Genomic DNA, 17,271 nt, shown 5'->3' with positions numbered 1-17,271 from the left:
CCCCTAAACCGCTTTCTATGCTAGTGGCTTACAAAACAAACCAACAGTCAAATACATGTGTACAAGAAACATCAGTGTCACAAACTGACGACACCCTGACAAATATAAACTAAGTGCATGTACCAGTAAAGTAAATGTAATATCCATATATGTCCACTAAGTAAATGTACCAGTTTCAACATGTACTATAAAGCTGCACTTTGCTAATCCCCTCTCACTTTCAACTACTGAGTTGTTTAGTCTAAAATAATAAAGCATATCTGGATTTTCAGTGTACTTATGTAACCAATTTAACACAAATTTTGACTAAACACAGGCTATATTGTCAATATTTACCTTTCATTGCTCTCCATTTATCCCTGCATTCTTGGGGAGTTCTCTGTGCCACCCCACAGGCACTCACCTTTCCCGCAATGTCAGTCCAAATTTCATTTTTTCTTAGTTGAGTCACAGTGGCACTGTGACTTCCAAATAAAATCTGGCTCTCAATGGAGATTCTTCCAGCAATGTTGAAACATCAGATTCACTGAAGTGAGATTTGCGCACACGGTTGCTTTGAAGCATTTTCGACTTCGGTGGTCAGATGGGCTGTAATTGATGTCCGGTGACCCGCCCGTGCCCTGTGGTTTTTCCAAGAGGGAGGGGGGACGGTTAGGGGAGGGTAAGGGCTCATAGCAACAAGGGGAGGATACCTTCTAAAATAAAATTCGGAATACAGGTACGATGTTTATGAAGGTGGAACGTGAAGGGTTAGTCAGGTAGACTTTCAGAGGTACACAAACACACCAAGGTGAGAGATCGCTGCCTCACACTCTGAGATACTTGACTCGACTACAATAGGGTCAAATACCTGACATTGAGACAATGACTTGCCAATTAAGTAGGTGGGACCTCGGAGACGACAGTTCGATGTAAGGAAAGAGCAAGGTGACTATAGGAAGTAGTTAGCCTCCTTCACCTCCACTGACAGCCACCGGGTTTTCCCGCAGCCAGGGGGGGGGGAGAGCGAGTGGAGGGCGAGTAGCGCCTCGTGCATGCGGAATCCGGAGAGACCGTAATCAGGAGTAGGTCCCGACTAGCTTTCCGGGACTAGCAGCTAATTGGAGTTATCCTCAGTCGATTTTCATGCATACGGGGCCAGTCCAATCTTTGACGTTAGTTTGACTTGTGCTGATCTGTCTTAGTGAGGGTCTTTAGAAGTTGGTAGATATTTATGTCCCCTCATGCCATTCCATTCTATATGTCCTGGAACTAGTTCTCGATCCAGTCCTCCCTAGCTGCCTTCACCCCTTTCTTAATGGCACAGTTCCCTTCTTTGTATTTGGTAGCTGCTTCAGGTTGGCTTTTCTGTTCTCTTTTAAAAGCCCTTCTTTGGTGACGGAGGTCTAGAATGTCATTGGTGACCCATGGCTGTTTGTTCTTGCTATGTCTTCTTAGAACCTCTTGGGCAGTTGACATTATCACCTCTTTGATGTTTTCACCGAAGATGTCTACATCACATTCCATCAGGTTAATAAAGTGCGGCAAATTTTACTTCAGCTGTGGTCTTGAACACTTCTACAACGCTTGGGTCTTGCAGCTTCTCCAAATCAAATCCCAATCATTTGAGGGTTTGTTTGACAGTCGCTACGCTTTCAGCTTCATATTCGTTAGAGAGATGAGTTAGGTTAGAAATATCAGTAGCTGTATGTGTAAATAATGTAAATAAATCTTTTTCTTTGAACTTATCTACCTGTGTGAGTGTGTCAGTCTGCACGAATGCTAGTGTGTTTTACGTATGTCATCGTCGTTTAAATAAGATTAATGTGTGTCACTAGAGTGAAAGAGACTTGCTTCGTCAGTATTTAATACAATACAGTACAATGCAACTTTATTTATCCCTTTATTAATTCAAGATAGTGCTCGTTCTACCAGTAATATATATATTACATGACATAAGAGAGATGATATAAATTTACATGCTGAAATAGGGTCTCTATCTCACACAAACCCACGCATTCATCAGAAATATTAAGAGTGAAAACTAATGCCTAGTTTCGATGATCTCGGAACAGATATTAGCAATAGAAACAAGACTGTTCCTGTTTCCTAGGGTCAGGATGTGGAACCAAGAGATGAAACAAAAAGGGATGAGACTTTAATGAAGAACTGATAGAAGAGAGAGAGGATGTCAGAGCTGACAGAAAGATCTGAGTTTCCGTAAGTGGTACAGACGTTGTTGGCTCACAATTAGGATGATGTCAGGGTTGATGTCCCATTTTAGCTTACCATCAAAGATATTACCTAGATAGTCGAATACCTCGATGACATCATCATGAACTGCCTCAGGCCTGTTCATCCAAAAGTCGAAAATCATTTCCTTAGTGTTTGAGGCATTAAAGACAAGGAAGTGTTCGTCAAACCAGCTAACAAAGTCAGTAAGAGCGCCACTATGAACATGCTCACTATTAAATAAATAACGCGACTTATGACGTAGCAGAGAAGACACGGTACTTGAGCGACACAGAGGAGAAAAGGAAAAAGGAAGGTCTTCTGTGAATTTCAAAGTCAGCTAAGTGCGGATGTCTGTAGATAAAAAACACAACTCGATGCAGATTACATAGCGCTCCCGACGAAGGAGAGCTAGTATTTTAGCAGGAAATTTTGCTTTGAAATTCCCGTCCTCTTCCTTCGAACACTAAAGAGGAGCAGACTGATCTGGAGCTAGGGACCGCGGTGTTCACGTGAGTGAGAAAGGAGATCGGTCAGGCTACAGTTGTAACTATAGGCAAATGTTTACAAATCAGTACAAATTTGTAAAATGTCACATGATAATATTGCTATAACAATCGTGTGAAGTGAGCTGTTAACATAAACAGCTACATCTGTGGCAATATGAACCGGTGATAAAGGGTTATGAGAAACAGCGCTGTCTAATAAAAGAAATGTTTAGTTATCTTGGGAAAAACAAATATCCTGTTACCTTGGCAGAAAATAATTTTTACAGTTCAAAACTTACGAGACAAAATAAAATGGTTTCAGTGCATTACCCACAAAATTTAAGGTACAAGCAGTACAACCAGTTCAAGCACTTTTGGACAACTGAAAATGATTTCTTATTGCCATGTCATTGGAAATGAGCAACAAATGAAAAATTCAGACCTCTAGGACAGTGGGTTGTAGGTAATAAAGTGTATAATGTAGTGATGGAGTGAATAGATTTCAGGGAATATTGAAATTTGATCTACAGAGAAGTTGATCGGATAAATAAAAACATTCTTTTTGATATGTTGGAACATTTCATGAGGGGATGCCTGATGTGAGGTGAAGATTAATTCATGTAATTTTGAAAATACTACTGAGAGTACCATGTACACTTTCAACTTGTGTATGGTGTTTTTAGTGTTTTTATTCTCCTTGGTTTTCATCGGTAATCTCATACTTGATGATCGGTGTGTGTCTGTTGCTAATTGTACTTTTTGAACGTAGATGTGTGTTGAGGGCGAATAGTTAGAAATAATTTTTGTTGTCTCGTCTGAAATCCTTTGTCCAGAAAAACGAGAAAAAACACGATCAGCACAGTCGAAGGCAAACTTTGTTATTGTAGAGTATGTGGAGTTGTTCCGATATTATGAAATATAGAAGTGGCAAGTGCATGGAATGCCTTCACACGTGTGCGCACACAACCGGTTTATTCTACCGCTTTTTACACTAAAGCCGATGGGTAACAAATTTAGTTTTTGTCATTGCAGTCTCTTCTGATTGCTACCACGTTCCATCTTACTTGTTTTATGTCTTCTGGTCCAATTATACCTGTACACAGTCTACACCTAAATAAATCTATGAGCCAAGGGAAACAATAGCAAGATGAGATGTACAACGAGACAAAAAGTAATTTTTGTTTGATAAGTCATATCTTTCAGGGTCCAGACACACTACGACTTTTCTCTCCAGACCACGAACACGATGTGCACTCGTCACCCACACCACGTCACTGCGGGCCGTGGCCACGTCCTCGATGTCCTCATCCTTCATCACCCGAACTGGGATACCCGCTTCTCTCAGTCCCTCCACCATGAAGGCGTTCTCAGTTACACCTGTCTGGTACAACATCAACATGTCTTTCCACTGCAGGGAGGGTGGTGCTGTACCATATCTGGTGGAGGCGACGGTCGTAGATATTGTCGCTACATCATCTGTTAGCAATATAAGCCTTTTTATTTGGTAATTTACTTGCTAGCGATACAAAGTTGAGAACCATAAAAAAGACTTCCGATTACTTATCGGTATTATCGGTAGTATTCATTCTTTATGCTATTGTTATTTATTGTATGGCTAGTAAACTGGCAGTCCAGTCCAATTCGTAGTCATTAGATTTTAGAATAAATACATCTTATCAAGAGTTTTGCGAAAATAAAAGAGTAGCAGTCAGAAACTGTAATGAATCAGAGATGCTAGTGAATCTATTTTCTGAAATCTTAGTGCTGTTTTCGTAAAAATATAATGGATATTATTTACTGCAAAAACAAAGTGGTCTCATCTTCTAACAGGCGTAATACCCATACCCACCCGAAACACCAGCACGAAGACTGTGTAGGAAGCAGGCCATCTCACGACCGCACGTGACACAATCAATTGGTCTCGAATTCAAATGACCCTGACCTCCGTGATAGAGTTGTTTGACTGGCAGAAGCTGCACGTTGTCGGACACACTACGTGCACTGTTTGCCTGGACACCAGTATATGAGTTAACTATGTTATTCTGCACCATTTTCCTGTCGACGTCCGGCAGACATCGAAGGAGTCTGGTTAAAGGTTTCTCTTGCCAGCCGACGGGTGGGGAACTATGGTAGCAGCATGTCGCCCAAAGATGTAAATGAGGAACTCGTTTAAGCAGAACACCACAGAAGTTCTGGAAATGTGTCCTGTCACAGACAGGAGTGTTACAGAAGATAGAGATGCATCTGTTACACAGTCTACCGTGCCCTAAGACTTCAGAGTCTCTTTATGTCTTCAGTGCTGTGTGTCATGATATAACACTCAGAATTATTCACCGATAAATAAGGCTTCGCTAAAAACATTTCAACTAACTTTTGTGTGTCTAGTCTGTGAAAACATTACCTGAGTTTCCGTATTCGATCCTCTTTTATTCGAAATACTCCTAACCCCAACCTATAATTCTATTAGGTGCAAAATCTTTTCCCATTGTTATTATCATAATATTAAACTTTTTGAACTTACATAGGTCCGGCTTCATCAGCGATGACACGCAGCGTCTTTTCATTTGCAGAATGTGACAAGTCGTCTACGGCCTTCCTCATATCTTCATAGAAATTAAAATCATAATTGAGGATGTAAAGAAACCCGGGTGATGAGGTTTCTCTTTGTTGTGTGTCTATAGTTTGCAGAATCATGTGATACAACATGCTGCACGCTGCACGACTCCCATACCACGTACTGACAATGTAAACGTCGTGACCACAACAAAGCCACTGTATGGCCATCAGCAGCAGCACCACAGTTTTACCTGTACCGGGCGGTCCAGTGAGATAGATTCTGGGAGGCGCCGTGTGTAGCAGGTGAACTTGCTCCGGGAAGAGTGTGATTACAGCAGTATAGCACTCTCCTGTCCACCACACGGCCTGACCCAGGCGTGGAGGAGATGTGCATGATACAGTTGTTGTTACCGCCGGACCACAGAAGCTAGAATTTGTTATTTAATGATGTGCAATAAGAAACATTACAAATCAAATAAACTCATACGAAAATACCCATAAACACACATCGCGACAAACAATACATTTTTAACGAAAAGAGTCTTACTAAAATCTGTTGTAATGGCATAATTTTTTTCATAAAGAACATTTTTTTTATATTCAGTCTTAAACCTCTTTATATTAAAAAAAAGTATTTATACAATCATAATGCAGTCACAGAGTCATAGACAATAGGAATTAAATTTACAAGAGAGTGTGGACGGATTAGAGCGACAGAAACTGTAACTTTGATCACTGCCAGCAAAAAGTGTCAAAAAGGAAACTGGCGCTTTGCAACGTTCTTATTTGCTTTATTTGTTTGAGATAAATATTACTAATATATTACAAAGAGAAAATGAAATACTTTACAGACTAGTCTTTACTAATTATTTTGTAATCTAATAATAATGTAACAATGTGTGCAGATGGCTTTTAATTTTTGTTTAAAGTTACTAAACTGCAGGAGTACGCACTGGTTTCGTTTGTTTTTCCTTAAGACGAGCGTTTTTTTTAAATACTTTGAGTCTACCTTTAATAGTGGTCAAAGCACTCTCTCAACCAACTCTATTTCTATTTTGCTGTGAACTGTACTTGGCAGTCTGAGTATTTATGAAGATGCCGCCATAAAAATGTGTGTTCGTGCTACTTTATGTAAATCGCTTTGAGCCTGCTGATCCTTGAGGAAGGCTCGGTATAAATGTACTAATTATTATCCTTGTATCTCTTTAGCGTTTACCTGGATACTAGAGTCTTATACACATCCTGTGTCATGTGAGGGTCAGGTCCAGCCCCAGTCACACGTCGCTGCCACCAGAGTCCGAGTTCCCTCAGCACGTGACTACTGACGTCACACGGTGTTTTGGGGTCAGACAACTGATCAGAGCACAGACATAAGCCAGTAATGGCGTCAGAAGTGTTTGTTCCCAGGCAGCGACGGAGATTCTGGAAAAAAAGCAATATTTACTTCTAGAGTATTATCAATGTTAGGTCTTTGTTCAATGTGCAAAACAAAAAGCCGTGTCTATTACATTACACTAGCTAATCTTTTCAGGAAAGGTGATTGTAGTTTTTTAACCTGTCGGTCGTTCAGGAGTGAGGTTCTAGATATCTTACTTTTCGCGAAAACATCTTTTTTGGAAACATGGTTCCCATTTCCTATTTCTCGCTTCCTTCTCTATAGCCTCCTGTGGAATCAGGCACCTATTCCCAAAAGCTAAAGTTACTGGAGAAATTTCACTGCGCCAGCGGCTTATTCACTAAAATCTCCAAAGAGTGTGACACGACAGCCTTTGGCACAAGTGAAGGCGAGGACCGAAGATCATTGCCTGATGTCCTTCATATTGAAGAACCTAGTCAGCTGTTGTGTCTGTCAAGTTTCCTAGCCCTGAACAGACCAAGAGTTTATAAATAACATTTGTTTTAATCCGTAAATAAGGATAGTTCAATGGCGTCTCACGCTTTTCAGATGAAACAAATGTCTTAATTGCCTTAAATGTCTTAAATAAAAGATATAAACACACAGCCTACGCCTTCGTCACTTCGGAGAAATATAAAGCCTAAGTGTTTGATTGGGCATCCAGAGGGTGGCACACTCTCTTGTTAAATACCAGTGTGTCAAACGTACATTTCCAGTTGGACTTCGCTGTTGAATGACTTCGTAGACTGCTAAAGAAGGAAAGGCAACGAGGAAAATGACAGTGATACCGCCCTCACAAAAACTGAGATAATTGTAATCTCTATAACTTCATTCCCTAGTGATTAAACGTTTATGTAAAGGCTTTAATCTTTTCTGGAATCGCAAATGATACAGTAAGTTAGGTAGGTTAACATACACCACAAATCTTGCGCGAGTGGACTTGCTAGAAATAAATACATGCTCGACATGAGGTTAACATCCGATAAGGTCTTGAATTCACTTTTTCTCAGCAACGTTGTCAAGTAATATATAGTCACATTTGATGGTGATGTAATGAAATTGAAACCGATGCTAACTAAATAATAATATTCCTACGTATAGATTATTCTTACATTAGCTAACTCGGTGCTGGTAGAGATGGTCTGCTGTATCTGTCGAGACGTTAGGTTAGGGACCACAATTGTCTTAGTAATGCGAACACTCATAGCGATGTTTGATGCCAGTTTTGGCAACACATCCTCCACTTTGTCTAACTGTAACACGGCTAATTGTAATTTCCTGGCAGCATTATAGTGTATATCCTTTTCCGACATGCATACTTTTTTGGAAAAGTCACCAAAAGGCAACACCTCACAGATGATTAAGCCATAAATTGGGTGAATAAGAAGCAAATCAAAGCATCCTGATTTCCAGCTTCTTGACAGAGTGTCGCTGACGGGTAAGAGTAAACGGGCAGCAGCAGCGTAGCAAGGTCCATCCTTGTACAGTCCAAACTGAAGCTGACTCAGTCCAACCAAACGTTCTTCTTTCTGCACGAACAGTTTCCGTAAACAAAAGATAATTCTTTGCATGGTTAATTCACGTCCGAACTCACTGTCATGAGTAGGAATGCGGTGGGAAATAGAAAAATTAGTATCGGTGTTACGTGCAGACTGAGTATCCTGGCCAGCAATCAGATCTTTGTAGTCCAATGGCAAGAAGTAGGAGCGAGAGTCAAGATCAGGAAGGTTATCATGAGCCCACTGTTGCCAAACTCTTGTATCGGGTGGATAAATGAGTTCCTGAGAAAAGTAATTGTTCAAAATATTTTGGTTATTTCAATAAGCTTATTTAATAAATTGACATTTTAGAAGCAGAGACATGTTTTAATCTTTATTAAATAGAATTATCAAAATAAAAATAAAAAAAATTCACTAAGCGCGTCATCTGTGGATGAACATCTGCTGACAGAAAAATAACAAGATGACGTTAAAGAGCAGAATATGTATGTTAAAGATTTATTTTCATGTCTAAAAATGTTAACTTTTTAACCCGATGGAACTTGATACAAATAGCATACGCATCTGTTGGTTTAATTCTCTGCTTTATACGGGTTACATCTACATCATTTTGCATTATCTAAGCAAATTGAACAATGTGTTTGATATTGTCCTAGATGAAATAAATTTTCACAAAGAAATAAAGTGTTTTCTATAATGTTTATTGCAAACGGTACTTGCATCTTAAGATACGAAATGGAGAAAGTTAAGTATATTTACTTACACTGATGCTTATGTAAATAAAGCCTCAATTTTATATCTTGCTGAGAGCTAAAACTAATTGAATATAAAAAAACTTCCACTCTTCTAACCAAAACTCTACAAATTAAAAATATGTTTAAACTAGGTATAGATATGGTGCATGGATAATTTTGACTGTTTTAACACGAAACTTATGTTAAATATGGTAAATAACAACATGTAGAATTTATACTTGTGATAAAAATACCAGTTAAAATTCTTATCTTAGGGTATACAGTTCAAACTAAAAAATGGAAGTCAAGAAATACACATCTGTCGTATATGTATATATGCGAAACATAATAATAATTATAATCATAACCATCATCGACAGCAGCAGCAGCAATAACAACTCTATCAGGTTTGTCTTTCAAAACTATAAAATAAATAGTAGCTTTTAATAAATTTATAACAGAAGACCTGCGGTATGCGCATACAGGTAATAAAATTCAAGAATATTTAAGGAACCAAAGTATAGAATACAAAAAAATTGATATTTTAGAATTAGTATACAATGTCTCAACTACATCTCAATGCGTAATGTTATACAAATGTAAAAAGAATTCTCACGTTATAAAGCAGTTTATTTTTAAGGTTATTATTTACCTCTCTGACATTGGGTAGCATTGATGTCATTTCATTGTCATTTTTTAGTGAAGAATTTTCCTCTGTCATATCATTTTTTCTCCTGCATGCCCTGGAAAGTTATTTACCTTGTAATAGAAAGCAGCTTTTTAGTGACATGAAGGTAATCTCGTTAAATCAGCAGTTCAGGATAAAGGTTAGACGATAAGAGTTAAATTCTTGGTGACGTTAGTGGATGGGTCGTATATATGGGTCGTTAAAAAATTTACAATTTTAGGGAAGCCTTGATATTTTCCAGACATATAACCTGCAGGCATGCACCAGGTTACCTCCTGCTCCGTATTAACCGTATTAACTATCAGGATACGTAGATTTACCATCATTCTCTTTTCTAAAGAAAATTAAAACTACTTTTTTGAAAGATCGCAAGCACATGAATAAATTCTCCATATACGCTATAGGCAGTTTTATTTTGCCTTTAGAATCCCTTGAACTACTGAATGTCAAGTAAGAAACATTATTATTATCCTAGTTTCATTCAATATTCTAAAGGCAAAATAAAAGTGCTTAGAATCGCGTACTTACCTGCTGTTTATTTTTACCATTTTCATTTTTTGGGGGGCAAATTTGCGCATTCATTTGTCTTGATTTCACTCACATCTACGGTTTTAAATACACTCTTATATATATATGTATACACATACAAAACGTATTCACTTCAAAAGTGAGAGTACAGTCTTGTCTCACCACGTTGATGTTTTCTGAAAGGCAGGGAGAACGACGACAAAGATGAGGAAGACGACGATGATGAAAAGGAGGACGAGGACGAGAACGAGAATCCAAAGATTGAGATAAATTATTTTCCATAAATGGGTTAGGAACGCTTTTTCTGAAATTATACCAAAGAGTTTGAACATCAACACATTTTCTCTTCGCTGTTTATGCATGCTTTAAAGAACTAAATTTGAGTAAGTAGTATACTACTGTAAAGTTCTCATAGTACATTTAAATATTGTTGTCATAATCAAATAAATCACGAAAGTAGTTACTACCGTTTTGATATATATATATAAGCCCAAATGACTGATAGTGTATCAACCTGGAAAACATTGTTTTAAAGATGGAGTTTTATCTACCTGGTATGAGGTTAAATTCACACGCTTCGTCTTCGAGATGAGACCCAGTCACACGACAAGAGTATGTTCCGCTGTGTTTAGAAGTTGCTTGAGGTATATTGATCACGAGGCGATCTGTGACACTTTTATTAAACTCGTATCCCGGGGCTATAGTGCAGTTCAGTTTGTCTTTAATCCAGGTGCAGTTCACAATTTCATCCGCTGCAAGATTGAAGAATTAAATGAACTACGTGCGTTGGTATTGTTTTGAGTTTAGACATATAATTTAAACATACCACAGTGTTTAACAGACTTCAAAAGATTTTTTTGCAAAAAACAACTGCAATACAGTCATAGTATTACACTGAGAATTTGAGAGGATGCAAATGTATATATTTATTGTAACCTATGGGTTAATACACTAGACTGGGAACAGAATATCCTGGTTATAGGCCTGCTCCGACCTGTAACTGAAAAACTATCTCACTCATCCATCAGCTTGATATAAAAATATCTTCCTAGGAAAAAAGTGATAAACGCTGCGTTTCCTACCTCCCACGAACCGCATCACAGACATGCAATACACTTACGGCCCGTAGCCTTTAACACCACTTATGTTTTGCTTATTTTTACATTCCTCCCTTTCGTCACTCTTGCAAACAGTCCCTAACAACCTAACGCACAACTTCACCCACACGCAAAGATACACAAACATACAATGCATTAAAGTCTAATGTAAAGTTTCAAAGACTTCATATATCTAACTTCATGTGGTCGGTCATTCCCCAGACAAATGTCAGGCAAGAAAAGAAAAAGAAAGAATAGAGAGAGAATGCTAAACACACCTTTAACGAAAGCAAAGAAAATCAATAATATACATAAAATGTACGTAATAAAATATTGCAACGCCGTATAAATAATGTCTGTTATATGGTTAATATGAATGTAATTTAATTTAAGATTTACCTGTATTGTTTTGTCCATTAAGATGCACTACTTTGAAGTGTGTTTTCGACATATTTACATCAGTGCTGAATTTGCATGTTAGCGATGCAGGTTCCATTTCTTTGACACTTTCAATAGTGCAAGATGAGTTCACTGCTGAGCTTCTACCTTGTTCCGTTTTTGTTGGCTCATTATCTTTTAGAAGCACGAACGAACAGTTTTGATAACGAACATCTTTAAGACCCTTAATATGGCAGCTGTACAACCCTTCATGATCCTCCAAGGCGGTACTGATTGTCAGCCTAAAAAGACCTTGTCCGTCAAAATCCACAGCATAGCCGCGATTTGCAACACAATGCAAACCGTCAGGCTTCCGTTGGCAAGACACTAGTTCTGTCATATTGCATGCATTATATGTTAATAATAAGGAAAATGAAGATAAAAAAATACCAGAGTACATCGAATCAGCATAAATATTAGTAGATATTCGTTTGATAACTAAAGAGATAATAGACCTTCTGTTTAACCTTATACTGTGTTGTGTCTTCCATTACACCTCTTGGACACTCTACTTCATGTTGATTACAACGACATGCAGGCATGCAAGTATTTAAAAATGGACAAAGATATAATTTGAAGAAAGTAAAAAAAAACCCAAAAGAAATAAAATATTTACGCAAAATAGATGATGGTGACAACGGTGATGCTTTTAAACATACAATTGTAACTATAAGAAAAATGTAGTTTTAGCACCATGATTAATAATAGGAAAGAATAGAGTACAAGAAAAATGCGAGTAAAGGAAAATAGAAAAACAAACTACAAACAGGACAAACGAACACAGAAGTCTGACAATTAATCAAGGTATGACAAACTATAAAAGCAACCATGATCTCTACCACCAGACGTATGATTGACAAAAACAAATTGAAAAGAATAATTCGTAATCAATACCTTTTGCCTTGTTTTGCGTGTAAAAGTATACCGATACGTTGTGGCCATCGTCAGTGTAGTTTTCTGGAGAATAACACGTCAGCATCACATTTGACTTGAGTTTTACTGAAGGAATCTTGCATGTGAACATTCCTCCTGAAATAAATTGTGCTTAGGTCCAAACATCACAAAGTTTTTAAAACAAAGTTTGTACCTTTTAAATAAATTTATCCGTAAAAAGACCAGTAATCTCATTCACATTCTTTCTTCATAAATTTAATTCTATCAGTTACCCTTTCAAAAGTTATGATCGGCGACATTTTGACAATATTACTTTTGTGTTCCATTAGTGGAGTATAGCGTGTGATTATTGTGTACTTTTTGCACACATGAAATTGAAATTTGCCGTTTTTGAGAAAAAGAGGATTACAGAGTTATTATAAGGAAGGCAATTTTGCAATTGTTGTCAGGTAGCACAGGAAATGAAGAACTTTAACATCAAGCTTCAAGCTACTCGGTCTGTGCGAGAAAAGGTGGAATGGCAGCAGCCAGACCAGACTTTCGTCAGGGAAGACTATCATCTACTCAGGACATGAAGACCCTGACCATGACCACACACAATGAGTAACAGTACTGATGACACCAGAAGCTGCAAGAGCACTAGTAGCATGGGAACCAGTCTCCCCACGACTCATGTCAGCATGGTTCAACTCCAAAGGGAGAAAGATCATGATCATCCAGTGCTATGCACCTACAACGCAGCTAAAGAAGAGCAAAAAGATTACTTTTACAACTCCCTACAAGTACTGGTTGTTCGTAATCCAGAACGAGACCTAAAGATCATAATGTGCGACATGAATGCCAAAGTTGGAAATGACAACACAGACAAAGAACACATAATGGGAAAGCACGGTGTGGGCAACTGCAATGAAAATGGGGAGCTGCTCACAGACTTCTGCCTGTTCAACGACCTTGTAATTGGAGGCACAGTTTTTTCACACAAAACCATCCACAAGACCACCTGGACTTCACCAGATGGACATACAGTAAACCAGATCGATCACATTGCCATTAATCGCCAGTTTAGAAGGAGCCTGCTGGATGTCAGAGTAAAGCGAGGTGCAGATGCAACCACAGACCACCACCTGTTTGTGGCAACCATGAAGATAAAGCTGAGGTCCTTCCATGACACATCAGACAGACCGCACCACAAATTCAACGTGCAGTTTCTTAGAGACCGTAGAAAGCAAAAAGTGTAAAACTGCGAAGCTAAAATCAGGTTTGTGGCGCTGGAGGGACTCCTGGAAGATACAGTGGCCAACCACTGGACAGGATTACAAGAGACCTGGAAGACTGCCTGCACGTTCTGGGAAAGAAAGAGAAACAAAACAAGGAATGGCTGACTATAGGGACCTGGCCAATCATAGAGGTAGAGAAAGAGCTAAAGCAAAATATCAGCCACTGTCAAGACAAGAAGGAAAAAGAAAAGCAATATACTGGGAGATAAACAGAGAAGTGAGGAAAGAGTACAAGAGGTGACAAGAGACATTACTCACACAGGATGGAAGAAGAGGCATAACAAGCAGCTGGGCAAAAATAACACATAGAGACGATACGAAATTACAAGAATTCCGTCAGAAAGAAAAAGCAATAATGCATGCAGGCTGGTAGCGAATAAGAATGGCAACATCATCACCGTGGATGCAGCACAAGGATCTCGTTGGGTGGAACATTTTAAAGAAATACTGAACCTGCCACCACCAACAACCATTTTGTACATTCCTCTAGCCGCCAAGTAGCTCCAAATCAACACCAACCCACCAACCAAGGCAGAAATCATCAAAACCATCAAGTCCTTGAATTATGGCAAGGCGGCAGGCCCAGATGGCATTCCTCCAGAAACACTCAATGCTGTAGAAAATTTGCGAACAGGAGCAAGTTCCAGCAGACTGGAAGCTTGGCTACCTAGTAAACCTACCCAAAACAGGGGACCTGACCCTGTCCAGAAATCGATGGAAGATCACGCTGTTGTTCATTCCCAGCAAGGTGCTGACCACAATCATCCTGGGGAGACTGAAGAATCCCATATAAAAGAGTCTGAGGCAAGCGCAGGCAGGCTTTCGGCAAAATAAATTTTTCAAATACCATATCGCTACACTTTTTTAACATTCTATAGAATGGTAGTCGCCAAGCTATTTGACTTTTGTGGATTTTGAGAAGTCTTTTGACTTCGAAGACAGGAAAAAAATTTGGAAGTTGATGGAGCACTACGGTTATCCACCCAAGTTCACTGCCATCATCCAGCAGCTGTATGAGGACTCGCCATGCCAGGTGATTTACATTGGGAAGCTGACTGACCCCTTCGCAGTGAGGACTGGAGTGAAGCAAGGTTGTATGCTCTCACCAACAATCTTCCTGATCGTCATAGACTGGATCATGAGAAGAACAACCTCTAACAGCAACACGGGCGTTCAGTGGACCTTCGCCAGGCCGCTTGAAGATCTTGACTTTGCGGATGACATCAGCCTGTTGTCCTACGAGCAAGAAGAAGTACAAAGATCATTTGGCTCGCAGAAGAAGTAGTAATGAATGGCTTGACAATCAACATCAAGAAGACAGAGATAATGCGGGTCAACAACAAGCAAGAAGCCCCACTATAACTACATGGGGAATGTATTACAGAGTCTGGCCGTTTCACCTACCTTGGCAGCATAGTCAGAAAAGATGGAGGTACAGAAGATGTAAGAAGCCGCATAAATAAAGCCAGGCTTGCATTCCATACCCTACGACCTATCTGGAACTCCAAGGCTTTATCTTTACACACCAAGATCCGCATCTTGAAGGCAAATGTAAAGTCAGTCCTTATATATGGATGTGAGACATGGCGGGTGACAAATGCCATCACCAACAAGATTCAGACATTCGTCAACATATGTCTTCGCCACATCCTCAACATCAGATGGCCCGATAAGATCTTCAATACGGACCTGTGATAGAGAATCAGGCTAAAACCTACCAGCCAAGACATCAAAAAGCCGAAGTGGAAGAAAAGAAATAATAATAATAAAAAGACATACCTATGACTAGATGCTATTTTAATAGCTGCCAATGTCTTTTTTATTAAGTGGAGAATGCGTAATACATATTAATTTCACATTCCCCCCGATTACAGGCGACATTCATTTTATACATCCTGTTACATCTAGAGCACTGAATTAAGCCATACCTTCCAACGATGATGATGAACTAGGCGAAAGAACAAGCTCTGTTATCAAGAAAACTAATGCAATCATTGTAATCTTTTACCCGGAAGCGTATTTCACTTGGCATCGTGTAAGAACGATTATCACGATTCATGCAAATTTAACAGTCAATAAACTTGTGCTTCGTGGCTATTTCGCACTGAAAAAAAACTGGTGAGGAAGTGTTTCAAGAAGAATGAGCGGTGTAATCACTGTTGATATCAAAAAAGGAAACGAGTTGACCAAGATGTCTGCCAGATACTCTCTAATCGTAATGATGTTATAATAGCTATTCATATAATGCGACATTGTTTTATTGCATAACGTGAATTTTTTGCTGATGATGAAGAAATCTTTTCGAAACGCAGACGATGAAATAGTTTAGCGATTTTATGATTTTCTAGTCCACACGAACCAAAGTAACACATTTTTATCGGATTTTCCCTGTATTTACCTGTAATGGCTTGTGCTGAGAAGAAGTAAGCCACCTGAGAAAGTACCTGAAGGATAGACAAATCATTATAAATGTAATAAGCGATAATAATTTTTTAAACAATTGATCAAATAACATTATTGCTGATTCACCTGCCTTTGAATTATATTCACTATTTGTCCATGTATTTAATTTCATTTATAAAGTCTATACTATCGGGGCTTTCCCTGAGCGAACCGCTGACTAGAATATATATATATCAACAGGTCCTTTCTGTAAAAGAGTAACTATAACAATATAACAATATCTTTATAATCTAGCTTTTCCCCGAACACTTACTTATTGTAAAAAAGTCAAAACGCATAATCCACTTTGTCCAGTTGTGAGATATTCTTTTATTCTATTTCTACTTAATGTTCTGTTGATATAAGCAAAAGCATAAATTTAATCCCTGAGAGGCCAAAAGCTTTAAAGCTTATTGGGTTATAGTGCTGTTTGAACAGCAGTAGGTTCACCTACATAGTGTCTGAACTTACCTTGTACTTATTGTTCACCAAATGTTCTGATGGAGCTTTTGCACATTTCCTGTAGGTCAGTCTCACCTTAATAGTGCCATGTTTTCTGTGCAAACAAGTACTGAAATAACACATCTCGAAATTATCGGTTTCACGTATTTCTCTTCAGCTTTCGTAATGTGTGGTTAGTGTCAGAAAAAAACAACGGTTGACATTTTTGTAAATGATAATTAGGAACGAAAACATGCGTAATATATTAATGATCGATGCAAATGTCGAATGATATGAAAATCCATAATACAAATTTAACACCCTGAAAACCTGCAAAGTAAAACTTACCGACATTGATATGTGTACCAGTAGTAGTTCTGCTCGATATTCTCCTCTGTACACGTCACTTGCCAAGAAATCAGTTTACTATACTGTCGGTATTATTTCCAGTAAAAATGAGCTATCCCGATACCGATCTTACTGTCGGTTAAAACTCTCAAACGCAAGACTACTGTTTCACCAGCACTTGATTGATATGCCATGTTATGTTTTGTGCTGTAAGTAATTGTGGGGTCGGCTATG

The 17,271-nt window shown here is 38.6% G+C and overlaps 1 protein-coding gene across 2 annotated transcripts; it reads right to left on the bottom strand.

Annotated features, from left to right (window-relative positions):
- Window positions 1-1,883: 1,883 nt before the first annotated feature.
- LOC112574792 lies at window positions 1,884-15,998 on the bottom strand. Of its 2 annotated transcripts, none has more exons than XM_025256078.1 (11): window positions 15,735-15,998; window positions 12,530-12,664; window positions 11,597-11,968; window positions 10,652-10,852; window positions 10,263-10,404; window positions 9,537-9,627; window positions 7,764-8,432; window positions 6,472-6,677; window positions 5,221-5,682; window positions 4,549-4,904; window positions 1,884-4,175 (listed from the first exon to the last, which is right to left on the bottom strand). In XM_025256078.1, exons 1-11 carry the CDS (start codon window positions 15,799-15,801, stop codon window positions 3,820-3,822), a joined length of 3,057 nt encoding a protein of 1,018 aa, XP_025111863.1. In that variant the 5' UTR covers window positions 15,802-15,998; the 3' UTR covers window positions 1,884-3,819. The 2 variants fall into 2 exon arrangements, with proteins under 2 accessions (XP_025111863.1, XP_025111864.1); XM_025256079.1 differs by having other exon boundaries at window positions 11,597-11,770.
- Between the last annotated feature and the right edge of the window lie 1,273 nt (window positions 15,999-17,271).

The sequence above is a fragment of the Pomacea canaliculata genome, linkage group LG11 (assembly GCF_003073045.1).
Source record: "Pomacea canaliculata isolate SZHN2017 linkage group LG11, ASM307304v1, whole genome shotgun sequence".
NCBI classification, from domain to species: Eukaryota; Metazoa; Mollusca; class Gastropoda; order Architaenioglossa; family Ampullariidae; genus Pomacea; species Pomacea canaliculata.
This window is presented reverse-complemented; position numbering and strand designations above follow the sequence as displayed.

Coding starts and splice junctions, on each gene's coding strand:
- LOC112574792 (XM_025256078.1), bottom strand. CDS start 15,801: ATGATTGCATTAGTTTTCTTGATAACAGAGCTTGTTCTTTCGCCTAGT. Junction 12,665..15,734: donor TTCATCATCATCGTTGGAAG/GTATGGCTTAAT, acceptor AATTTATTTCAG/GAGGAATGTTCACATGCAAG. Junction 5,683..6,471: donor TATAAGACTCTAGTATCCAG/GTAAACGCTAAA, acceptor AACAAATTCTAG/CTTCTGTGGTCCGGCGGTAA.